At 44.7% G+C, this 26,806-nt stretch overlaps 1 protein-coding gene across 13 annotated transcripts in view; it reads left to right on the forward strand.

Annotated features, from left to right (window-relative positions):
* Nucleotides 1-26,806, forward strand: part of PHKB (phosphorylase kinase regulatory subunit beta) — a 130,370-nt gene that overhangs the window by 71,141 nt on the left and 32,423 nt on the right. For all 13 annotated transcript variants that reach the window (XM_053270332.1, XM_053270336.1, XM_053270334.1 and 10 more), the window contains 9 exons: nucleotides 1,765-1,842; nucleotides 3,600-3,758; nucleotides 6,470-6,564; nucleotides 14,575-14,630; nucleotides 15,742-15,835; nucleotides 19,450-19,533; nucleotides 20,152-20,256; nucleotides 22,892-22,974; nucleotides 23,243-23,333. In XM_053270332.1, coding sequence (XP_053126307.1) covers nucleotides 1,765-1,842; nucleotides 3,600-3,758; nucleotides 6,470-6,564; nucleotides 14,575-14,630; nucleotides 15,742-15,835; nucleotides 19,450-19,533; nucleotides 20,152-20,256; nucleotides 22,892-22,974; nucleotides 23,243-23,333 — 845 coding nt within the window. The remainder of the gene's footprint in view (nucleotides 1-1,764; nucleotides 1,843-3,599; nucleotides 3,759-6,469; nucleotides 6,565-14,574; nucleotides 14,631-15,741; nucleotides 15,836-19,449; nucleotides 19,534-20,151; nucleotides 20,257-22,891; nucleotides 22,975-23,242; nucleotides 23,334-26,806) is intronic.

A 26,806-nucleotide genomic window follows, 5' to 3' on the forward strand; every position in this document is an offset into this window, starting at 1 on the left:
TTGTGGGCTAACAACAGAAAAAAGGACATTTTCTTCAAGCACCCAGAGGGTGCCCACTGCTGGAAGCAGAATACTGGGTTCTGTGATTTTTTGATCTGGCTCAGTAAGACAGCTCTTGTGATTTGCAATCATCATAAGGACTTGTGTATATGGAGACAGGCCCTAGATCCTCAGCATGGTACCCCGGAGAGAATAACATTCACTGGAACACAGGAGATGAAATATGTTCTGCTTTGCAACTTTGGTCTTCAAGGAAATGAAAAATAGGAATGTATACAGAGGGCCTAGGAAAAAGTAATGAGACGCATGAGAGGAAATGGACCAGCGTGGATTACAGACAAAGATTGTTAAGAGTGGCTTGTTTGTTTTTTGCCACACTGATCAAAGCCCAGTGCTGTAGTCATGAGAGCAACTGTGAGAAGTTCATCTGTCATTAAGTAACCCCCTACCTCCAAGGGAACCTGTTTGCAGTCAAAGTACCCAAAAGTAATGGATATCAAAGCAAGGCATGAAAATTGGACTTCCATAATGGCGAGACAGAAAAATTACGTGCAGCAGGAGCAAAACCTTGTGAATCACTGAGGGTGTTGGTTACATGAATGAGCACTGAGGAGCTTGAGGCCTGCAGGCTCCCTCCTAGCCTCCTTTCTTCCCTTGTGTGAATTGCTATAGAGTGAATTGTATGAATTCATTGTGAATTGCCTTGTGTGAATTGCCATTCTTCCCTTCATTCTCCCTCCTAGCCCTCCTCTTGTGTGAATTGCATGCTTCCTCCAGGCCCTCTGTCTTTCCTTCCCTTGTGTGGATCACTTCATCTAGCTCTCCGCTTCCCTTCCCTTGTGTGAATGTCATGCTCCCTCCTCACCTTCCCTCTTTTCTTCCCTTGTGTGATGTCATTCTAGCCCTTCATCTCTTCTCCCCTTGTGTGAATTTCATGCTCCTTCTAGCTCTCCCTCTTTCCTTCCTTTGTGTGATCGTCATGCTCCCCCCTCACCCTCCCTCTTTTCTTTCCTTGTGTGAATTTCATGCTCCCTCCTAGGCCTACCTCTTCCCTTCCCTTGTGTGATTTCATTCTCCCTCCTAGCCCTCCTTATTTCATTATCCCTCCTAGTCCTCCCTCTCTCCTCCCCCTGTATGAATTGCATGCTCCCTCTAGGCACTCCATCTCGCCTTCCTTTGTGTGAATTGCATGCTTCCTCTAATTCTCCCTCTTCATTTCTGTGAATGTCAAGCTCCCTCTTAATTCTCCCTTTTTCCTTCCGTTGTGTGAAGTGCCATTCCTTCTTCCAGTCCTTTCTTGCTATTTTGTCAAAGCCCGCAAACTATGATGTGTACTTACCAGCAAACTAGGCTTGCACGAAACAGCACACAAGGATCATTAGGAAGGAACTGCTGCACAAAAGGAGAGGAGCTAGTAGGAGAAGGAAGCATAGAAGCTGGAGATTTCTGAATGCTTATTCATGTCTGGATGACCTCACCGATACACTTGGAGAAGGGCACTGCTGTCCATGATGGTGGCTAGTGTTCCTTGTAATAGGGATTGCCAGATGTGGTTGACTACAGCTCCTAGCATGCCCAGCTGCAATAACCTTTGACTGGGGATGCTGGGAGTTGTAGTCAACAACACCTGGAATTCCCTGGAACACTGATGGTGGCTCCAGACAACTTAAATGATTCTGGCACTTTTCATACACGTAGTGTGTCCTTGAAGAGTGTGGGAGGGGGAAGCTTGCGGTAATGGAATGTAATTTGTTTTGCTCTTAGGAGTGTTTCGAGGCAATACTGAGCAAGTCAAAGAGTACCAGCAGCTTCTGGAACCTTTGCTTCAGCAATCAGCAGAAGGTATTGTATGTGGGTGTCACTGGAGAGATCTGCACTTGAGCAAAAAGGAGATTGAAAAAGGCTTCTAGTGTCTCGCAGATAATGGTAGAAAGCGAAGATCAAATCCCAGGGAATAGGTGATGTACTTACAAGAGCAGAGCTCCAGACCAAGCGTGAACATAAAATGTAATTAATTTCTCCAGTAAAATACAGTTCGTCATAAAATGGAGTTCATTATCCAGTGAAAGAACTGCTGCTAGGTTAAGTGTTAGGTTAACACTTAACCTATTCAGTCCTATCCACCCCCCAGTCCTGTTATTTACAGCTGAATTTGGGTGAAGGACCATATAGGTAGTAATTAGAGAAGTCTAGACTCTTAGCTGGTGGTATTTGATTTAAGCAAGACAAGATTTTCTGAGGTTTTCTTTTTCAGCGTAGAACGTGTTGGCCATGCAAACGATGGGCGAGTTCACATGACTGCTGGCAAGTCTGGAAGTGGGGGAAATATAGGGGTTATGCTGGAAATGAAAAACGGGGGTCGGGAGAATCCCAAAGGTACTGGATAGATTGATGAATGGTTTATTCCAGAGGCTGCAAACCTGTGGTCCTTCAGATGTTGCTGAACTATAACTCCCATCATCCCCAGCCACGATAAATCATAGCTGGAGATGATGGGAGTTGTAGTTCAGCAACTTCCGGTGGACCACAGGTTGGAAACCCCTGCCTTAGTCAACACTGCCTGATGCATTACGAGCAAGGAATGCTCCTCTTCAGAAGACAATGAGACAATGAGTGTGAAGCGCCGGGTGTAGGTTTGCAGGGAGAGTGGCTTTGACCCACTCTCTCCTCAGACAGTCACGTACCCGTCACTGGGTAGGCGGAACGCCCGCCCAGACGAGCGGTGGCTGGACTACAGCGCTCGCGTGCCTCGCCATGTTTTGCCCGGCAGCTCTGGAGGTCGGGTGAAGGAAAGCACCTCTGTGCTACGCCCTACCCGCCCCCCAGAGCCCCAGTAATGCATTGTGCAACTGTGTGGTGCATTCCTGGGATCTCCCCCCCCCCAACCAAGTGTGTTCGCCACCGCTGCAAGCAGCCACGTCAGACACACGACCAAAAAAGTGAGCATCATCAACTACAAACCAACCTACCTTCCTTCCTTCCTTCCTTCCTTCCTTCCTTCCTTTCCTTTCCTTTCCTTTCCTTTCCTTTCCTTTCCTTCCTTCCTTCCTTCCTTCCTTCCTTCCTTCCTTCCTTCCTTCCTTCCCTTATTTATTTATTTCTCACCCTTATATGCCACCCCAGATTAAATCTCTGGGTGGTTTACAAATTACAAACACAACAATAATTAAAACCTTAAATCATACCTAAGAAATTAAAACGAAGAGTTGACAAACATTACTACTCCTTTACTAACTGTTATTCCCTTCAGATATCTTCTTAATCAATATACACGTTTCCTGTTCTGTGGCAGAAACGTACCTCCTAACCAAGTTCAGTTCCTCCATCTGTCAAACAATACTATCCCCCCCTCACCCCGCCCGCCCCAAACCAGTTTATAGACAGTGCATCTGCTCAGTCAAGAAAGGAGGCATAAATAATCCAATGTTCAAGACAGCAGTTTTGTGTTCTTGGCTGGTTGTGGCCTTGAATGATAACTAGGAATGACAACAAGCAAATATTTACTCTGTTTGAGTTGCCCATGGGGGATCTATGTTTTCCCATTTTAAAATAACATAATTTTCAAATGAGTGTTAACCATGTATTTTGGAATTTCATAGGCTATCCTGTTGTACCCAAGTACTATTATGTGCCAGCTGATTTTGTTGAGCTGGAAAAGAAAAATCCTGGCAGTCAGAAGCGATTCCCTAGCAACCATGGACGGGATGGAAAGTTCTTTCTGTGGGGACAGGCTCTTTACATCATTGCAAAGCTTCTTGGTAAGTAGACGGCAGACATAGCAGACTTGGAAGAAGATGGGTCTTTTCAGCAGAAATATTAGAAATATCCCCACCCCACCAACTGCTGAAACTGAGTTTAGTCTCTGAGCTGGACCCACACATTTTGGCTATAGGCTTCATCTCAGGGGACGAATGCTCATTTTTGGCCGAATTTACCCCTATAGAGATGGAAAATAGATTATGGCACTGTTGCATTTACAGTTTTTTCTGTGTCTTCACCCCTTCTTTATCCTTACCCCCAAATGATTGGGGTGGTGGTAAAATTGCAATCAGTTTTGCACAGAGGAAAGGGTTTGGCTTAGAGTAAATGAACAAATTGTTCATGGAGTAATCTTTGGAGAACATTCCTGCCAATATTCATTTCCATTCCTCTGACAATGTCAATAAAAGGTTATGGTAAGTTTTGGTGTTTTAAAAACTTTTAAAACGCCATTGCAGATTTGGATGCTGCAATGGCCACCTAATGGCGCAGCAGGGGAAGCAACCTGCCTAGAGAGTAGGAGGCTGTTGGTTCAAATCCCGGCTGGTGTGTTGCCCAGAATATGGGAAACTCTTATATCGGGCAGCAGCAATATAGGAAGGTGCTGAAAGGCATCATCTCATACTGCGTGAGAGAAGGCAATGGCAAACCACTCCTGTATTCTACCAAGAAAACCACATGGCTCTGTGGTGGCCATGAGTCGACACTGACTTGATGGCACAACCAACCAGCCAACCAAAGGGCTGATGGTCAGGACCATAAAAGCACGATAAGACACTGAAATCTGAAAGTACTGCAATGCTATCACCTCTTTTCCATCTCTAGGGTTGTAGACCTTGTCAAAAATCACAGTGACCGTTTGTCTCCCCAGCTGGTACTGAACACCCCAGCTGGCTCATGTTAATTTGTGCAGCTTTGGGGGTTTTGCAAGCCTTGTGAAGAAGTGCTAGTGACATACATTTGTCAACGAGGACCGGTTCTGTGGTAACATTTTGCCTGCAGGATGGATGCCCAAATGATTCTTGTATGTGTGCATACACTGAAAGTGTATCCATCAGAACTGATCAGTCATACAGCTTGTTTGTGGTTAATCCTGTGAGCTAAGACGAGATTCCTGATCACCTGCAGTTTATGACGTCCGCTACAAGTAAGGGTGGCCCTTTTAGGAGGCAAGGTGAGGTTGTCACCTCAAGAGGCAGATGGGGCACAACCTGGAGACTTTATTAAGAATGGGACATGCCCAAGCCAAAATGGGACTCAGACAGTGTGGTTTCTGAAATGGACATGCAAATAGAATAATCTTTGATTCCTAAGGGAGTTTTCCTTGGAAGCCAGCCATTTAGCTCTAATCCTGCTAGATATTTAACTCAACTCACAATCTCAAAATATTGCAGGATGTTCATACTGGCTCGTTTTAATGCGTTACCTACCGCTGTGCTCGAAGGAAAGTTCAGGAAAATCCCATATGCCCAGAGACTCTGTCCCTGTATCTCAGGCACCATAGAAACCACATCCCATGTTTTCCTGTTCTGTGAGCTTTACAGGGATTTTCGTTATCATTACATTTATCCGCTTCTAACTAAATTTCTAGGCCTCACCGATTCATTTTATACTAGTTTCTTGCTGTCCGACCAGAAAGATGAGATATCCTTAAATGTCGCTGAGTTTTGTTCTATTGTGAGTAGAATCAGGCAACAAATGTTAGCTTCTGCACAGTGGGCTCAGTAGTGAAAGGGGTATGGATTTTCCTTTGCAATGTATAGCTGTTATTCTATTATGCTTACCTACCTGTTCTCTTTGTTTGACTGCCTGCTCGTCTGTGACCATATCAGTAAAAATTGCTTGCTTGCTTGATTATTGGTTCGGGCACCAACTGGTTGGCAAAATGCCCCCTGCAGCCATAATCGGAGCAACTCTTTGGGACTGATTCTGACCCTTCCAAGGAGCATCTCTCCTCACACTTCTTGCAAAGCTCCGGAGGAGCACAAGGAGAGAAGCAGAGGCTGCTGGCCACCATCCCTCCTCCCCACTGCCTCCTCCCTGCTTTCAAACCTTGCAAGGGTTGGTTTGGAAAGGAGGCTGTACCCCACCCCCATGAGTCATGGGGCATCTGACATTTCACCTTAGGCATGGCAATACCTTTGGCCACACTGGCTGCATACTGCATGGATAACTCATTCTGGCGAAATATTTTGAGGCTGTACACAGTTGCATGGAACAGTTCAAAGGCCAGTTTGTACACCCCATGACGTCTTTGCTTGGCAAATGCTGAACTTTTTTATTCAGCATTTATTCAGCATTTTTAAATTCAGCATTTAAAGATAGATTTCCTGTTGTGCAAGTTTTTTAATTTAGGCTGCTGTTTTGTTTTGTTGTTTTGTTGTTGTTCCTAGGTTTTCGCATACCATGCCTGGGTTCTCACATCCACAGCAATCATGGTTAAAAATCTAATAAGGATGAGAGAGCCCAGCAGAGCTGATTGTGTGAACCTCAAATTTCAGGGTGATCCTGGTCAAAACGATTCCAGTTAACCAGGATAGATAACCAGGATTCCTGGGTTCACACACTCGGCTCCATTGGGCTCACTTTTCAACTGGGCTCATTTTTAGATAGATAGATAGATAGTAATCTCCCAGTCCAATTGTGTCATGATGATGAATGCTTGCAGTAATCAGTAAACAAATGATGGTTTGTTGCTGGTTCCTTTCAGTTGATGGCTTAGTAAGTGCCAAAGACGTTGACCCGGTGAAGCGTTACATCCCACCCCAAGATCAACGGAACGTTAGCATGAGATACTCTAATCAGGTATGAGTGTGCTCAACAAGCTGACCTGATCAACTGACTCCTCCTGAAAGGACCTTAACATGCTGCTGGTCCTTAACCTGCTGCTGCAGTGGAGATGTTTCATTCATCTGTGCTGGGCTATATCTCATGAAAGGACAGATTATACCATTTTGAGGAGAGATGGTCTTGTGGCAGAAAGCATGACCTGACCCCTTTGCTAAGCAGGGTCTGCACTGGTTTGCATTTGAATAGAATACTACACATGTGAGCACTGTAAGATATTCCCCTTAAGGGATGGCACTGCTCTGTGAAGTGCAACTGTATGCTTGCATGCAGAAGGTTCCAAGTTCCCTCCCTGGCAGCATCTCCAGATAGGGCTGAGAGAGATTCCTGCCTGCAACCTTGGAGAAGCCGCTGCCAGTCTGTGTATACCAGGGATTCTCAACCTTGGGTCCCCAGATGTTATTGGACTCCAGCTCCCATAAACCCTGGCCCCAATGGCCTTTGGTTGGGGATTATGGGAGCTGAAGTCCAACAACATCTGGGGACCCAGTTTGAGAACCCATGGTTTAAATAATACTGAGCTAGATGGACCAAGGGTCTGACTCAGTATATGAAAGCTTCCTATATTCCTATGTTCTACCATATTTACCCAAATCAAAGACTACTCTGAATTTAAGACGAACCGTATATACTCACTAGCATGGATAAAACACAAAACATATAAAGTTGTCTGAAGGCTGCAAAGGTTAGATGCATCCAGTGAGATTATTCCAAAGCCAAAGACAGCACTGTGTACATTGGTACATTGTACCAGTGTTGAACATAACATGTGAATATGGTCAGGAATTATTCCAAGGGGTAGCAGGCACTCCCCCACAACATATTTCCCGCTCCTCCAGCAAAGTGTCAGACAATACAACCATAGGTCCTATAGCTTGAATTAATTATTTGAAAAGGCCTCTGTTATTTAAAGATGCTTCATTCACTCACTCCTCTACCCCAGAATAAACTGCAAAAGCCAATGCAGCCAGGGAGGTAGGAGATGCTTTAATTACCTTGATTACCTTGCCTCGTCAAGTATGTAATGCTTTCCAAAATCTGGTGCCCCCTAAAAATGTCCTTTGCTCCCCCAGAGTAGTTGACCCTAGAACAGGACTGCACGTCGGCCCTCCTGCAGATGTTGGACTACAACTCCCAGAACCCCTGACTATTGGCCACTGTGGCTGGGAATGATGAGAGTTGTAGTCCAACAACAGTTGGAGGGCCAAAGTTGTGTAACCCTGCTCTAGAACAACTAGTCACCCTTGTATAGGGCTCTTCCCCCCCCCCACTCTGTTTTGCCTGAGCTGTGCCTTGATATTCTGGTTTGTTAACTAATCATAGTTCCCTGTGTTTGAACGTAACAGGGAACTGGGGCTTCCTCAAAAGCAGAAGCTATCAGTCTCTTCTCCTCATGGAGAAGGAGGGAGCACATGGAACCAAAGTCGAGCTTGGGTTCAGTGTTATGTCTGAACCAGCTCAATGGAGACCAGTGTTTCCTGTAACAGGGTTTCCTGATGTTGTTGACTGCAACTACCAGATCTCCAGTGGCAATGGCATTTGACTGGGGATTATGGGAGATGTAGTCAACAAAGAACAGCCCTGCTGAATCAGGCCAAGGCCTATCTCGTCCAGCACCCTGTTGCCCACAGTATCCTACCAGACAATTTGGGAAGCGCGCAGGCAAGAGATGAATGCATGCCCTGCTGTTGCTTCCCTGCAACTGGTATTCATCTGGGGATCCTGTTACAAGGAATACTGTTGGAGATGTGCAGCTGTACAACCACCCATTTTAATTACATTCAGATTCATTTTACTGTGAACTCATCACTTTGTGGTGAGTGCTGTGTTTCACACCTCAGGTTTTAGATGTATAGGGTTTTAGGAAACTTCCAGCAATAGGATCAGTTCAAGGTTTGCAAGACATACATATGTGTTTATGTTTCATTGATCATGTCTGATTTACTTTGATTTTTTAATATCACAAATACCGTAAATACTTGTTTTTAATTCCCTCTTGATCGCCTTACCCTTGGTTTTGGTGTGGGGGTACTGAAATATTGTTTGTTGCTATCTAATGTAACTGGTGTGTGTCTGTGTGTGTAGTTGGAGTACAGCTGAGAGATACAGATGCTCCTGTCTTCGTTTGCTTTGAAGTGTTAAGAAACTGGGCAAAAAGGGAATCTGAAATGGGCACGCAATTTCACTTGATTGTGTCCTCAGAAACCAAAGGCTGCTTCAGTTCTTAAAGTGCTTTCTTCATTTCCCACTATCTCATTTTGCTCAAAAGCAAATTTTAAAAAATCCATTTAGTTGTCTCCGTGTATAGAGCAATATATGGGCTCATGGAAGCAAAAAAAAAATATCAATCAGCACAAATTTAGCAGACACAAAAAAGAAGGGGGTGGGGAAGCAATCCTATTCATTAATGGGATTCATTGAAGTTATTCTCATTAGTAATAAAACAATTCATTCGGGCCTCAAATCTGTTGTATCAAGATTGCCATTACAGAATTCCTTTTCTAGTAATTGCCACCTTTTAATAAACCCCAGATCTATCAGAAGCCAGTGTGTTCATTCACCAATAACCGGAATTCAAGCAGAAAGGATTCACAGCAGCAAAATGCGGATGCGCATTTAATATTGTTCCATACTTCACATAGAGAAATAATGATGTGTTACTTGCAATTGCTGTTTATTCCCTCTCTCATGTTTCTGTCTTTCTGGAAAAGCTCAGTTTGATTATTGTTGTATTTCAAATGCTTGTGAACTGCCTTGAGTGTATCTTGATCATAAAGGGGTACGGTATAAATTGTAGAAATAAATTCAAGAGAAGGTGTCCTTAGGAAGCTGGATATGGACTTATTTATATATTTATTTACAATAGTGATACCCCATCATTCTAGTACACTACTGCTCAGGGCGTCTTGCAAGATTAGTAAAATAGATACATTATAGAACAATATAATATTAGATTGTTCCAGGTTGCTGGAGGTGATGGTAGGCAACTTGTCAAGCACGACTCAGTGAGGCCTGGAACATTGGGGCTACGAGGGTGCATGACGAGATTGCTTCTAAGCGGCCTCTTAGGGCTTGTGGATCTCGTCGTCTTTGGTTCTCTGAGGAACTTCAAGAGATGAAGCGAGCCAAAAGACGCCTAGAGCACCACTGGAGGAATACTAAGACAGAAGCCAACCGAGCAAGGTTGCTTGCCCATGTTCGGGAGTATACAGTTGCAATAAGGGTGGCAAAATCTGCTCATTTCTCCACACTTATTGCATCAGCGGATTCCTGTCCAGCAGCCCTTTTCCGAATCACCCGCTCTTTGCTGGGAAGGGATGATTCTGGTGATCTTCCATCTGGCCACTGTGACATGTCTGCCAGGTTTTTCACTGATAGTTGCTCGCCTTGGGTCAGACTTGGACTCCAATTGCTTGGTATCCATTGAGGTAATAGAGGCTGGGCATTATGATATTATCTGGGATACCTTTTAGCTTGTTGAGGCTGATGATGTGGGCAGGATTCTCACCAATGTGGGCACAGCAGCCTCTAGTCTGGACCCTTGTGACTCCTGGCTTGTTAGGGATGTAAGGGAGGATGTTATTTCCTCGTTTTGGGAGATGGTTAATTCTTCTCTTCGGAGGGGTTTGTTCCATCAGCCCTGAAAGAAGCGGTAGTCTATCCTCTCCTGAAGAAGCCTTCTCTCGACCCTGACGATTTGGATAACTTTGTCCGATCTCCAATCTTCCTTTCTTGGTAAGATTTTGGAGAAAGCGGTTTGTGCTCCATTGATGAGAGTTCTGGAGGAAACTGATTTCCTGGATCCTTGCCAGTCGGGTTTCAGGTTGCAGCACAGTACTGAAACTGCATTGGTCATCTTGTTGGGTGACCTTTATTGTAAACTTGATGTGGGAAGCGTACCTCTCTTGGTTCTTCTTGATTTCTCAGCAGCTTTCAATACCATCAACCATGCTATCCTTCCAGAACACCTAAGTGGGCTGGACCCTCTGTTTTAGCAAACAGAAGTAGGATGCTCGACATAGAGGTCATTCACACAAACAGTGTGTGAACCTGCCCATAATCATTATGACCCCACCCATGAGCAATATTCAGATAAACAGTTTAAGCTGGGAAATGATGGACTGACTGGTTTAGTGGCGTAGACACAAACTTTTAGCAATTAAAAGGAAGAAACCAATTTAGACTGGTCTCTGCATATGTACTCTTCAGTAAAGACCTGAAAAATGTGGTTGAACGTGCATGCTTCAGCAAAGAGTTTCATAGGTATTATTTTGTTCTCCACGGAGTCTCAGTAAAGCGGACAATCTTCAGCTAAATAGATCTCCAGCAATAACTTAAATCTCACTAGCTCCCAATTTTCAATTGTGTGCTTCCAATTTCCAATTGTGTGGAAGCAAGGTAGGAGGGAAACCTTGTGTAGAAATGATTGTGTGGAAGCAAGGTAGGAGGAAAAGCTACCCAGGTTTTCCTCCAACCTTGCTTCCACACAACTGAAAATTGGGAGCACACACAGCTCCCAAACCCAGGTAGAACACAGTTTTTGGTTTTGTGAATGGCCTCATAATATGAACATAAGCAAGTCTGTTTTGGGTGGATATCTTGAACTGCAGAGAGTACGTGACCCCACCCATAGGTCCATTTAGGTTTGCTTGAGGTCAGGTGATCACGTCCTTGGGTCAGCATACATATTTGGGACTGCATTCTGGTACTACCTCGCAATAAAGAAAATATAGAAGGCATATTCTGATTTGTGTTTCCCCCCGGCCTGGGTCATAAAAAAACTCTATTCAAGCATTTCCCCTTCAGTCATAAATGAGACAAAATCACAAATCCAATAAATAAGACATAAAAAGTTCATTTCCGTCTCTCCACAATGGTTTCATCAGGTATCTATTAAAAGTATGTTTAACCTTGCTTTACGACCTTGAGTTTTTGGAGTTGTTCTTTCTTAGCTTATACTGTGAAATAATTCTTTAGGCTGGTTAGGGTAATAATAGTGATAGACCCTTCTGTATGTCAAGATTTGTCCCATCTCTGAGGTTGGTTTATTTTATTTAAAACTGTTATACCCTGCCCCTTCAAGCCATTAAAAGCAGCTTACAAACATGATGAAAAACCATAATTACATAGAATCATAGGATTTTAGAATGGCAAGACATCTTGGAGGTCCCTGTCCCATTTGCTAAGCAGGGTCTGCCCTGCTTTGCATCTGAATGGGAGACTTGTGGGCTGAGATAAGGCTGAGAGCGACATGTGGCCTGCCTGCAGCCTTGGAGAAGCCGCTGCCAATCTGTGTAGACTATACTGAGCAAGATGGATCTATGGTCTGACTCAGTATATGGCATGTTCCTATGGTCCATCTAGCTCAGTATTGCCTACACAGACTGGCAGCAGATCCTCCAAGACTGCAGGCAGGAGTCTCTCTCAGATCTGTCTTAGAGGGAGGAAACATGGAACCAGGGAGGGAACATGGAACCTAGATGCTCTTCCCAAAGTGGCTCCATCCCCTGAGGGGAATATCTTACAGTGCTCACACTTCTAGTCTCCCATTCATATGCAACCCGTGTGGACCCTGCTTAGCTAAGGGGACAAGTCATGCTTGCTACCACAAGACTGGCTCTCCTCTCCAATTGTAAGCTTGCACCATTATTTGACTGCTGCCTCTTGCTTAATTAAAGAAGAAGCTTTATTCTAGTGGCATGCACCATACTGAGTGGCTTGCGGTGTTTCTCCCCTCTCCTGCCTGACTTTTTGCACAAGCAGGCACTCTAAAATAAAAATGACTGAAGCATCCAGTCACCTAGAGAAAAGATTGCAGCCCCTTGTTGATAAAGCACTTCATCAAGTGCAGCAACCCATGAAATCCTGCTCACTGGAAAAAAGATTTAAATGAGAAATAAAAGGAGCAGCTATTTATTCCAGGGCAAAGCATCTGCCAGGTTTTTCAGCCTCCACAACATTTGTCTATTAAATGTGTGGACCTAAATTCTTTTGCTTTATCTCTTTCTTTGGCTAATAAAAAGCCCAATTGTAGACACAGGTGGAAGTTCCTCATAGCTGCAGGTACAAATCTAAAGACCCCCATTTCTTTCTTCTTATGTGTTAATCAGGGGCGGGGCTATAATTGGGTGGGTGGATTCAAAGGACCTGATCTGCTCAGCTCCTGAGAGCCGCCTCCCTATTTTCTTCATTCTCTCAAGGAAGGGAGAAAACAAAACAAAAAAACACCCAGCCAGCAAGGAAGCCAGCTGGGAAATGAACTCCAGACCGCTGCGCAGTGCCCTTCAGTGTCCTGGCCACGCCCCCTGTGCGTGACATCACACACAGGGGGTGTGGTTGATGTGTACGACAGGCCGTCGGGGAGAAGGGTGAATGCAAGCCTTCTCTCCTCTAGCTTTACGCCTGGTGTAAATATATTTTCTCCTCTGATCTGGAGAGGAGAGCTGGTCCAGTGGTAGCAAGCATAACTTGTCCCCTTAGCTAAACAGGGTCCACCCTGGTTGCATATGAAAGGGAGACTAGAAGTGTGAGCACTGTAAGATATTCCACTTAGGGGGTGTAGCCGCTCTGGGAAGAGCAGAAGGTTCCAAGTTCCCTCCCTGGCTTCTCCAAGATACAAATGGAAAGAGATTCCTGCCGGCAACCTTGGAGAAGCCGCTGTCAGTCTGTATAGAGAAGACTGAGCTATATAGACCAATGGTCTGACTCAGTATATGGCAGCTTCGTATGTTCCTATTTCCAGCTTGAATAAAGATTCCTCTGATTACAACAACAATGAATACACCACTGAGAGACCTTAAAGGCCAAGTTGAAGACAGATCATCCTGGAAAGGATCTATCTATGTGGTTGATAAGAGTCAACACCAACTTGACAGCACTTAATCAATCAGTCACTCAGTTCAACAACAATAGCAGATGTTTCCAATTTTCGCTGGAGGTCAGCAGCAACCTTTTTGAAGAATGCACAGTATCAAATCAAGTCAAACCTTTGTTTTACTATCGATGACCAGTACATTACAATAAACCACACCCAAAACTATAAAGCAATCTGTACACCATATTTATCCAAATCTAAGATAAGCCCTGTCTGTTAAATATGGGGGAGGGGTGTGTTAGATTCAGAGTAAAAATTTATTTCTTTGGGGTAAATACAGGTTTAACCTGTACTTAACCCCTGTCTTTTGAGGCATTGTCTTACATTCAGTGTCTCCTTCTCTTCAGTTAAATATGGTAGACCTCATAGTGTACATGTACTGTGCATACAGTCATCTTAATAGACTGTTCCCCCTTGTCCAGTAGACAAGCACACACAGAGATACACAAATGGATCGCTTGGGTACACAAGTGCTCCACTCATTTCTATGGGCAGATCTGATCTGTGTGCTCAAAGGAATGTGTCTAAGGATCGACTTCCCCCCTTGCCGTGTGGAGAGGCCATTTGTGGCAGGAGTATAGCCATGTCGACGGCTTGCTTTGTGGTGTGTCTGTTGCAGGGCAAAATAATATTGTGATATACTAAGTGTTGCTAAATGATCCATAGCATTATGCGTCTTGATGAATTCAAAGTGGAGGGATTTTTTTAAGATGGTGTTAGCCAATTGTAATAAATCAAATGTTGGTGATTCCCTCCCCTCCCTTCACCTCTGATGCAAAATAGTTTTTTAAAAACTGAAAGAACCTGTCCTTAACTTTCCAGAATCGCATAATTCAAAAGTGTTTTGACAACCCAGCTCCTCGGGTGGCGTTGAGATTTATGTGTGTTACTTCTCTGGTGCTCTGCTTCCCTGTCTGCCCCATCAGATTGATTAGTAGGCAATAAAGAAAGCGGCAATGCAGCCAGACAACGTCAGTCATATTAATGAATGGCTTAAGTAGTGTTCATATTGGCCCTGTTTCTCAATGTGACTCACGAAACAACAGCAAACTCCACCAATCAAAATGCTTGTTTTCATTCTTTTGTGTTCTTAGGGTCCTCTAGAAAATGATGTCGTGGTCCACGTTGCATTGATTGCTGAAAGCCAACGGTAAGCCGCTCGGATCGGTGACAACGCTCATATTTGACTTTGTTAGTTGGGGGACTCCAGTGCTCGAACCGGGAGCCTCGTGGTTTGAAGTTTGGAATGAGCCTGGTGAGCAATGCTGCCTGTAAGAGGGAACCCCAGGTGCTGTTGACTACAACTCCAGCATGCCCCATTGCAATGGCCTTTGGCTGGGGATGCTGGGAGTTGCAGTCAACAACATCTGGCATTCCCTGTTACAGGGGAAACTGTAGGTGCGCTGCAGGGAACTGCAGATACTGAAGCCTCAGAGCCCTCCTCTGAATCTTGTGAGCTGAGTCTTGTGTGATGCCCTTGGATGCCATGATCCCTGAACACCCAGGTGGGGGATGGAGTGGAGAGTGCAGAGGAGAAACAGAATGGGAAACATCAGTGGCTCGGACACAGTGTGATCTTCTGCCACAGGGGACCCCCTCTCTCATTTCACCTGGGGATCTGCAGCTAGCACCCCTGACCAAACCTGAGGACACTACCTTGCCAAAGTCCGCAGAGTCAGAGGAATCCTCCAAGGACCTCCCAGTCAAGGTGGAGAATGCCCCCACCCCCAGCGTCACTGGAGCAAACGCCTGCAAAATTGGGCATAGTCCCTTTAAACACCAAAGCTGGTTAAAGGATTAGGGCTGAGTCACCCTGCCTTAGCAGCAGAGTATCAAACCCAGCAGTCTGCTGAGAGACCCTGCTCAAGCAATGTTCTCCTGTGGCTGGTTTGCTCTGGCCGTGGTCCTGCCCTGCTGCTCTGGGAGCTCTCCAGGGTTCTGACATAACCTTGGTTGTAGTGCACCCAAAGCAGGATATTGGATTGGCCAGAGCTGGTATAAATATTAGGAGCCTGGCCTTTTGCTCTTGCCTGGTCAAAAGAGCAATACCTACTCCCTTCTGCATCTCCAGCCCCAATTCAAGCCACTTGTCCGACCTCTTCAAAAATCTTGGGTTGCATATTCTTAATATTTGGATCCAGGTACAGTTGCCTGTAAGTACCTGCTTGGCTCTGATAGTTTCCAGGAACTAAATTCTCCCAAGAACCTCCCTCCCCGCCGCTAATCTGTCATAACTTTTCATATATTTGAAAAAAAAACAGCCTACAAGTTTTCCTGAACACGTACGGAATCCAAACACAGACTCCTCAGCAGGTCGAACCCATCCAGATATGGGCACAACAGGAGCTTGTGAAAGTAAGCAAGATTTTCCCGCCATTCTCTTATTGATTTATTTACTTACTTACTTATTTTCATTTTAAGTAAATGGATGCTTTGTTCCAGTGATTAAATTATTGCTTCCTATGCTGTGCTAAATTGCTCTAGCTTTGGTTGCATTCTAGCTAGCCCATAAAGCTCTTCATAATATGTGTGTGTTCATTTCTAAAACATCTGGTGGAAGTTGTCTTAGATGTTTTGATGGTAATGGAAAGGCAAGATTAAAACGTCTCAGTTCAGGGGTTCTCAAGCTTGGGACCCATGATGCTGTAGGACTACAACTCATATCATCCTCAGCCACAATGGCTGAAATCCTTCCTTCCTTCCTTCCTTCCTTCCTTCCTTCCTTCCTTCCTTCCTTCCTTCCTTCCTTCCTTCCACCCATCACCGTTAGAATCATGATCTATAGTAACATCCCTAATTGTTGGTCACTGTGGCTCGGGATGATGGGAGTTGTATTCCAACAAAAGCTGGATGACTGTGCAGCCCCGCCCTGGTGGCTGTGGGTGGTGGAGGTTGTAGTCCAACAACATCTTGAGATCCAAGTTTGAGAACCTTCATGTAATAAATATTTGATTTCTACCCTCCCACCCGCAACAGTTTTATTTTAGTTTTATTTTAGCCACTTTAGTTACTTTCATTTTAGCTACTTCTCCTATAACTAGGGGCTGGGGCTGCCATCAAAATATCTTCTACTCCCTCATCTCTTCCCTGCGTTGCGTGTGCCCACCTTCCTTTCCACAATCTCCTGGTGGGAAAGAGACTGTTCTTTGCCTTGATTTTCTGCAGCAAGATGACCTTTAATTTCTGGAAAGGTCATTCTGCTACAGAACCATTGACCACGCTCCCAGCAGTCTACTTGGCCCAGGAAGCAGCAGATGGATTATCTTGGCGAGATCCCGAAGAGTTAATGTGTTCAGTGGGACTGTCTTGTGTGCAAGAAGTACTAGCTGGTGAGCTTTTATAAAAAATTTTGGGGGGTGTTCCAGATCATTTCCCTCCTCGGTTCACATTCACTTGTCATCTCTTCTCTCCGAGACCATAAATATTCTCATTTGGCCGGAAGGAGCCTCTAATCACTATGATCAGAAGAATCCAGGGTTTAGTCACTCCAGACTTTACAGCTTCTCGCCAGCTGTAACAGCCCCCTACTTCAACATGTTGTTTGAAAATTAAGGGAGGGCCACAGTTCAGTGGGAGGGTAGGTCATCTATCTGCATAAGGTCCCAGGCTCAATAGCCGTTAGAGTGGAATGGTGCTCAGGGACCAGGGCTTCATCCTCTGGGATCCTGGAGAGCTCTGCTGGGATCCTGGAGAGCTTTTAGATTGTGAGCCCTTTGGGGACAGACAGGGATCCATCTCATTTGCTTATTATTTTTCTATGTAAACTGCTTTGGAAACCTTTTGTTGTTGTTGTTGAAAAGCGGTATATAAATATTTGCTGTTGCTGCTGCCATTCAGAGCAGACAGTCCTGGGCTGGATGGTCTGACTTCAGTACAAGGCTGAGATGAAGGTTTTATTCTGAGCACTTGGTGCACAGATTTTGGGAGGGGAGGTCAGAGATACAAGCGTAAGGACACAGGAATCTGCCGTTTACTGAGTCAGACCATTGGTCTATCTAGCCCAGGACTGACTGGCAGCAGCTCTGCAGGGTTCCCTGCCCTGCCTGGAGATGCCGACGATCAGACCAGGGACCTTCTGCGTGCCACACCGATGCTCTGCCACCAGGCTATGGGCTCCTTCGCAAGAACTGTAATTGTAAAAGCTTTTTTGCTCGCCACTTGTGCCGGTTTATTTATTTATTTCATTTTTATCTTTATATCCCGCTTTTTCCTCCAAGGAGCTCAGAACTGTGTACATGGTTATGTTGATCCTCACAACAACCCTGTGAGGTAGGCTAGGAAAACCTTTGAAAGCTGGTTTCAAATGCTCTGTGGCCAGATTTGGCTTTTTAAAAGCCAAATTCTGGCTTATGGCCCATTTGACCCACGAGCATACCCCTTAGGTTCTGGCAACCTTCGGGCTGGGACTGCAATAAATCGACTGAGATTGTTTCATATCAGCAGTGCTTCTCCCAGTGGCTGACAGCTATTGGATGCCATTCCTCTCACCTAGAAATAATAATTTCCCCTCCCAGCTAGGGGAAATAATGATGTAACATGTGACATCATGATGCACATCATGTTACATCATCATGTTACATTATGATGTAGCATTATTCTGTGAGGGCTTCTGTGGGGGATATAGGTGGTTTTTTAGTTGACCCCATTTATTTGATTGATTGATTGATTGATTGATTGATTGGTATATCGCCCTTCCAAAAATGGCTCAGGGCGGTTTACATTATTTTAGTCCCCCCGCCCCCCCCCCCCCGAATACAAGTCACCTTAAATGGCACAGTGGGAAAATGCTTGACTAACAAGCAGAAGGTTACTGGTTCAAATCCCCACTGGTATTTTATTGGGCAGCTGCGATAGAGGAAGATGCTGAAAGGCATCATCTCATACTGCGTGGGAGGAGGCAATGGTTAACCCCTCCCGTATTCTACCAAAGAAAACCACAGGACTCTGTGGGCTCCAGGAGTTGAAATCGACTTGACGGCACACTTCACCTTTACCTTTACCAGAATACAAATACGGATATGTATATACTGCATTTTTAAAAAAAAGTTCCCAAAGCAGTTTACATAGATATAAATAAATAAATAAAATGGCTCCCTGTCCCCAAAGGGCTCACAATCTTAAAAAAGCAATATAAGATAGACACCAGCCACAGCCACTAGAGGGATGCTGTGCTGGGGATGGAGAGGGCCGGTTGCTCTCCACCCTGCTCAATAAAGACAATCACTACTTCCAAAAAGGTGCCTCTCTACTCAGCAGGGGAAATGGAAATTTCCCCTGGGAATGGGATTTTGGAAAATGTCCAGAACCGCTCTCCAATTGTGCGGCTTGCAATATTAATTAATTAATTAATTAATTAGATTTCTATACCGCCCTTCCAAAATGGCTCAGGGTGGTTCACAGCATGATATAAACAATTAAAACAAATTGGCAATTAAAATCAAACTATTAAAGCACAATAAAACCAATAAAACAGCTAAAAGCCTTTAAAATCAGGGCAACAATTTAAAGCAATTTGAAACAGTTAATCATTTAAAGCCCTGGCAGGCCAGGCCAAATAGGTAGGTTTTAAGGGCTCTCCTGAAGGACGGCAATGATCTCAAATTACGAGTTTCTGCCGGGAGTGCATTCCACAGCCCAGGAGCCGCTACAGAGAAGGCCCGCCTCTGCGTCGCCACCAGACGAACCGGTGGCAACTGGAGACGGACCCCCTCAGATGATCTTAAGGTGCGGTGGGGATCATGTAAAAGAAGGCGCTCTCTTAGATAGACATAAGTCTTTGGTGATATTAAAATAATAATAATAATAATAATAATAATAATAATAATAATAATAATAATAATAATAATAATAAGGATGGCAAAATTGGGCTGGCATTTCATCTCAGCCCTAACTCAATAGAAGGCAGCTCAGTTTTCCTGGTTTTAACTGACTCTTCCATGCTTCAGACTGTGCACTGCTGTGTCTTACAGGCTTACTTCCATCTGGGGATCAACGACAAACTGGGACTCTCGGGAAGACCTGACCGACCAATCGGCTGCCTCGGAACATCCAAGGTTCTTGCGTGGAATCCCTGTCCTGTATGCATGCTGTACTTTAGAACGGCACACCCTGGTCTCTCCAGCTGCTGTTGTCCTACAACAACCATCAAACACACACACCCTGCCACAGTGGCCAATAGTCAGGGATGGTGGGAGTTGGAGTCCAACAAGAGCTGGGGGCCCCAATTTGTGCTGCCCAGCTGTAGTTCTTATACACAGTGGAGAGGCAGTCCAAATTGCTCTCTAAACTTGGGAAGCCAATAAAGATTATTCAGGTTTACTATATGCACTTTTTAATATATTTTAAAAATCCTTCAAAGACTGTTAAAATTCACATGCCCTCCTTTGTAATGCTCCTGATCGACTTTTCAGGTGCATATTTAATATTTTTTTTTCTTTTGCTAATGTAGGCTTATGCCACAGGAAATGTGTTAGTCCTTACTGAGCCTGAGAAATCCTTGTTGCTTCTGCATGATTTTTTTCACGTTCCTAATGAATTAAGACAGTGCTTATCCATGACGGGGTTTAATTATAAAATAGAATGTGAATTTTCCTCTCCCGTCAGAACACAAATTTGGTTGTCAGTGCTCTGTGTAAAAAAGACATTGACTATATCGAGTTCTCCTTCTATAGATTTATCGAATCCTGGGCAAGACTGTGGTTTGCTACCCAATAATCTTTGATCTGAGTGATTTCTACATGTCTCAGGATGTTATGATGCTTATTGATGACATTAAGGTATGTATGTCTCTATGGCAGGGGAACTGGTAGCAAGCATGAAATGTCCCCTTTGCTAAGCAGGGACTTCCCTGGTTTGCATTTGAATGGGAGGCTGCATGTGAGCTCTGTAAGATATTCCCCTTAGGGCAGGGATCCTCAACGTTGGGCCCCCAGATGTTAGTGGACTTCAACTCCCATAATCCCAAGCCCCAGTGACCTTTGGTTGGGGATTATGGGAGTTGAAGTCCAATAACATCTGGGGGCCCGACGTTGAGGATCCCTGCCCTAAGGGGATGGGGCTGCAACACAGTGGTAGAACATCTACATAATTGCATGCAGAAGATCTTAGGTTCCATCCCTGGCAGCATCTTCAGGTACTGCTGCTACTACTACTGCTGCTGCTGCTGCTGCTGCTGCTACTACTACGAAGAATATCTATATACTGCTTTTCGACAAAAATTCCCAAAGCAGTTTTCATAGAGAAAGAAAAATGAATAAATAAAGATGGATCCCTGTCCCCAAAGGGCTCACAATCTCCAAAAGAAACATAAGATAGACACCACCAGCAGCCACTGGAGAGATGCTGTGCTGGGGTTGGGTAGGGCCAGTTGCTCTCCCCCGCTGCTTGATAAAGAAAACCACCACATTCAAAAGGTGCCGCTTTCCTCAATCAGCAAGGGACTAAGAGAAATATCTTACAATGCTCAGAAAGACTCCTGCCTTTGGAGAAGCCGCTGATAGTCAGTGTAAACAAATTTACTGAGCTAGATGGACCAGGGGTCTGACTCGGTATATGGCAGCTTCCTATGCTCCTATGTATTTGTCTCCCCCCCCCCACTTGGTACAATCAAATGTCCAAATCATCATCAGCTTGTTATAATCAAAAGTCCAAATAGATTTGGACCCCACTGTGCTTCTGCCTGGGGATATTATGTGGTCTATTTCCTTTCCTCCTCACCACACAACCAACTCTTCCCACCCGCGATCATTCAAACTCTTTGTCCCGGTCCCCTTCCACTTCTTACCTGGCTGCTACGTCAGCAACATGTGAGAAGAAGGAATAAACTGAAGAAGGTCTATTCTCGCGTCCACCTCCCACTCTGGGTTTGTTGCTGTGTAGCATGCCAGGCACAAATAGATCGGGGAAATGTAGTTTTCCTGAGGTTTACTGACATCTAGTTAAGCGTTGGGTTGAAAGCCAAGGCAGAGGATTATTTGACTTGGATTAAAATACGAATATGATGAATACAACAAATATTTATATACCACTTTTCAACAAAATTTCCCAAAGCAGTTTAGATAGATAGACAGACAGACAGACAGACAGACAGACAGGCTCCTGGTCCCCAAAGGGGTCACAGTCTAAAAAAAGAAACATAATATAAACACCAACAACAGCCACTGGAGGGATGCTGTGCTGGGGATGGATAGGGCCAGTTGCTCTCCCCCTGCTAAATAAAGAGAATCACTACTTGCTCAAGGTTCCTCTTGCTCAGTTAGCTGGAGTCCTGAGATGGAGAAGAATTCAGGGGTCACAGTGCTTCATCAAAGCCCTTGAGATGCATATTTCCAGCCCAGAAAAGTCACGAATCACTTCATGATGGGAAAGTAATGAATCATGGTGACAACTCTAGAGAAGGCAGATGGTGGTTGATAAAGGACGTTCAGTGGGGTGTTAAATTGCAATCCAAATCACAGCAAAGTGTGGTAGTAATAACCCAGTATAAGCGTTGTAAACTATTAAATTTAGAATTTAACGCACAGCTCTAAAAGTGCAATAACTGAGAGCACTGAAAGGGATGGGGAAATATATATGGATGGAGGATGAATCCATGAATACTTCTGTGAGATGTGAAAAACAGATACTTCTTAATTTGCTAGGGGATGGGGCTGTAGCTCAGTGGTTGAGAATCTGGTTGTATGTAGAAGGTCCCAGATTCACTCCTTGGCAGCATCTCCAAGTAGAGCTGGGAAAGACTTCTGCCTGGAACCTTGGAGAGCTGCTGCCAATCAGTGTGGACCAGGGTAGGCAACCTTGGCTCTCCCTCTGTTGTTGAACTACAACTCCCATTATCCCCAGCCAAAATTTATTGTGGCTGGGGATTTGGGGAGTTGTAGTTCCATCCCTGGTGTAGACAATACTGAGTGAGAGGGACCAATGGTCTGATTCGATATGAGGCAGCTTCCTTATATTCCTGATTGATTGATTGATTGATTGATTGATTGATTGATTGAGTGCCGTCAAGTTGATGTCAACTCATAGCAACCACATAGATAGATTCTCTCCAGGATGATCTGTCTGCAACTTGGCCTTTAAGGTCTCTCAGTGGTGCCTTCATTGCTGTCGTCATCGAGTCCATCCACCTTGCTGCTGGTCGTCCTCTTCTTCTCTTTCCTTCAACTTTCCCCAGCATTATGGCCTCTCAAGGTAGCTGGGTCTTTGCATAATGTGTCTGAAATATGATAGTTTGAGCCTGGTCATTTGTGCCTCGAGTGAAAATTCTGGATTGATTTGTTCTATGATCCATTGGTTTGTTTTCCTGGCTGTTTCCCCCCCCCCTCATTACATGTGTTGTAATCACAATATTGTATTTGCACCATCTCCCCTCCGCACACAAGACACCAATCCATTGTTTTCTATGTGTCCCCATAGAACGCTTTGCAGTTCATTAAGCAGTACTGGAAAATGCACGGTCGCCCATTGTTCCTTCTCTTGATTCGGGAGGATAACATAAGGTAAGAACATAAGAAGAGCCCTGCTGGATCAGGCCCAATGCCTATCTAGTCCAGTTTCCTGTTTTACACAATGGCCCACCAGTTGCCTCTGGGAAGCCCACAAGCAAGAGGTGAGGGCATGCCCTCTCTCCTGCTGTTTTGCTCACCTGTTCTGGTATTGAGAGGCAGGACGAGCAGGTAGGACTTACAGATCAAAATGTGCCCAACATTCCTGCAATAAGCCTTTCCGGGTTCGTAACACTGACGCTTTTTGTTTTCCATTCATTAGGGGAAGCAGGTTCAGCCCAATACTAGATATGCTGGCCGCCTTTAGGAAAGGAGTTATTGGTGGAGTGAAGGTTCATGTGGACAGGCTGCAGGTATGTTGGTCTTTCAAATGTCCAATGATGGATCATTGCCACATAAAATACCATTACTGTGACTTTTTGGAAATTGGAAGGGATAAGTCTAGATGTGGACACAACCTGAAAATATATGAACCAGCAGGCAACGTCAAGTGTGGCCAAAATATAGGTAGGGATCTACTGGTAGGCAGTGGTGATGAGTAGAGGCTGGGGCAGGAGGGGTGGAGTGCAAGGCGGAGGACGTCTTTAATGCCCGGTAGAAGCTTCCACCACTGCCTGGCAACCTGTGAAGGCAACCAACTGTGCAGTGGCTGATGCTCATATGTAGCAGCCAGCTTAGTGGTGGGAGCAGGACATGTGGTTATTTACCTGCATGGGATCCTGGGCACTGGTGGGGTGGGGGAGCTAAATATACTGGGCAGTAAATAAATTCTCTGCCTTCCTCTCTGCTGCCTTTTTGGATCTCTGGGTGGTTTGGAGTAGCCAAGGTATCTCATTCTCAATTGCTTAACAAAAATGATGATAACAATCATCTCATCCCTTCCTTCCTCCCTCCCTCCTTTTCTTTTCTTTCCCTTTTCCTTTTTCTCTCCTCTGCTCTCCTCTCCTCTCCTCTCCTCTCCTCTTTCTTGATGTATAGTAATACAGATGTAGATTTGGACTTGCATGTGCAGGTCATCTCAATGTACGGTATGGTAATGAGATTCAGGAAGCTACTGGCTCTGCCCCCATGCCACCATTTTTTAAAATCTGACTCCACCCACCTATACTCCTGAACCTTCATTTTGCACCTGGCCTCAACTGGTTGACCTCAGGGTTCTAGGTAAAAATGCAAGTAGGTCCTATGAGGCCGAAGATCCACCCATGTCTCAACTAGGTAGTCCTGTTGACTTCAGTTATTTTCCTTCTATTATGATGAAATATCTGTGGTTGGGTGTTTTTTGTTTTTTGTTTTAAAAACTAGGTAGGGAAATTTGCATGGGTTTTTAAGTAACATTTTGTATGATTATAAAGACATGCTGTCACATGGGCATTTTCTCAGATATATTCTTCAAAGCATGTCCTTGGGTGATCTTTCAAAGTTGGGCGATTTCATCGTCCTCAGAGGACAGTTGCTCTCCTTGCTCATTGCCTTTCCATAAAGATTTTCTTAATAATTAATACGCCTTTTAGAAGAATGTGTTATCTCATTGACAATGGTGTCTGTTTATGTTGTATTTCTTATTCATGAAGGGTGTTTTTAGAAGAAAAGATAAGCTTCCCCTCCCACCCTTTAAAGTCACCTTGGCTCTGGGCTAGTTTTTATCAATATCTCTTTTATGGTTGGAGCTTTGTATGATGCAGATGTTCTTGGTTTTTGTCTCGTTTCCCCCCATCTCAAAGAAAGGGTAACCCAAAAGCTGAATACTTGACTGCACATTGTTGTAGACGCCATCACAGTTTGCCTCACAAACATGGGCCTAGTAAGGATGGAGGTGGCCTGGGGGCTGAAATCTGGTGTTCCCCCCTTCTGCTTGCCCCATTGTTCACCCTCCAACCTCCTTCACTCACCACTTGCTGCCTGCCTACCTACTGAGCTGTGTTCGTCCCTACTACAGCGAGAAGAGGGCAGCTTAAATGGGTCACCTGTTCTCACTGGGATTGGGGCCTGGTGACTGCATGGTGGTGATGGCAAGCACCCGCGGGGGGCATGGGCAAGGGGAGGCAGCAATCACGTGGTTTGGGTGCACTGCACGCCCTCACTCAGTGGTGGCTAGCTAGGTTGTTGTGCCAGCTAGCTGAGCAAAGTCTGGAAGCTGGTGTTGCACTACACAGCGGCGTAGGGAGGGCACAGGTGACCCATGTTCTCATAGGCAGTCCCCTGTGGCAACAGTATGCTTCCAAACCTGGCGTTGGCATGCTCACTCTCCCAGTGGTGGTACTGGTGCTAGCGCTCTCCACCACCAGCCATGCGACGCCACTGGAGATGGGCAGAAAACAGTGGTAGTGTTCAGGAGCACACTGCTGGGGATGGGCAGGGTGGCATGGCACTGTGGGGAGGAGAACTGTGTCAGCGGGCGAGTGGAGAGGCCTTGGAGGCCATGGAGGTTTTTGGGACCCGTGTACCCTGTCAGAGCTCTGTGCTTGGCGCTACTGCAAGGGTGCTTCCACAATAATGTGCAGCCTTGGCACTTCTGAATTTTAAATGAAACTTTAGTGCAATTTCTAAGGACGTGCATGAATCCCACTTGAATCTAACTCAAATCAATTCAAGCTCAAAGCCATTGAATAGAGTGGAGATTCGATCTAATCAATTCGAATTTGCCCACAGTCAAATCGAATTCGGCCAACATTGGTCACATATGGCCAAAGTTGATTCGACTGGGCGAATTCAAATTGATTTGTTGAATCTCCACTCTATTCAGTGGTTTTGATCTCAAATCAATTCCAGTTAAGATTCTAATTCGAATCCATTCGAGTGAGGTTCGTGCACACCCCTAGCAATTTCACGTGTCCCTGGGGTTTTTTTTAACACACTGATGCCATCTTTCTGCGCTAGCCCAACTTTGCTCATTACATAAGTGCTTCATAAGGATGCCAGCCAAGTCCTTTTTGGCTGACACAGAAACCAGCCTGTATCTTTTCTCTTTTCTTTCTTTTTTTGATACCTGCTTCCCTGGTTTTCTTTTCTTACTGTACTTTCTTTTTAAAACCCCTTGTCTTCAAAGAAAAACATGAGCACTTGAATCTACTGCTGTGCAGGTCAGGGACTGCAAAACCCTCCGCTTGGACTCTTGAACTGGTTCTTGAAGCCTTCTTGGCATGATCGACCTGACCTCTGAGCCCCACATTTCTCAAGTTTAATAAGGCGGTGTTTCCTTTTGCAAATGTTTCAACATTAATTTCCTAAATTAATCCTCTGTCATCCTTTGGATATCGTCCAGTTCATTATAGTGAGAAGCAAACTCTGGACGATTGAGACTGTGCAGTGCCGATAATACATTCTCTATTAAAGTAATATATGCTATATGTTCATAATTTACTTTGAGCTTCTGTATTTGTATGCATATGGCAGGATAGAGAGAGAGGGAGAGAGAGAAAGTTAGGATTTTAGATGCTAATTCATGGAAGAACTGCATAATCTTTGCTTGTGATATTTGCATAGAAATATTTCCGTCCGTTTCGGCTGCAAAATTTATAAGGTTCCTTGTCCTAGCTGTAATAATTTTCACATTTGCAGCCTATAATTTTTTTATCATCACTTATGCTCAAGGGGATTATACAAGTTAAACAGAGAAGAGCAACATCAGCAATAATAAAAACAAATCAGACAACTGTATCTTCATAGTCCGCTTAACTCTGTCTCCTGTTGTGGGTCTGCTACCAAAATCTATTTTATGATAGAAGTTCAGAGTTCCCCTGCCTTTGTATCTCTTTCTTTTCTTTGCAACTGGGAAGGTGTTTCTAAAACAGACTTCTAAAAAAGTGCTTCAGTGAAATATTTTCCC

The sequence above is a fragment of the Hemicordylus capensis genome, chromosome 9 (assembly GCF_027244095.1).
Source record: "Hemicordylus capensis ecotype Gifberg chromosome 9, rHemCap1.1.pri, whole genome shotgun sequence".
Classification (NCBI taxonomy): Eukaryota; Metazoa; Chordata; class Lepidosauria; order Squamata; family Cordylidae; genus Hemicordylus; species Hemicordylus capensis.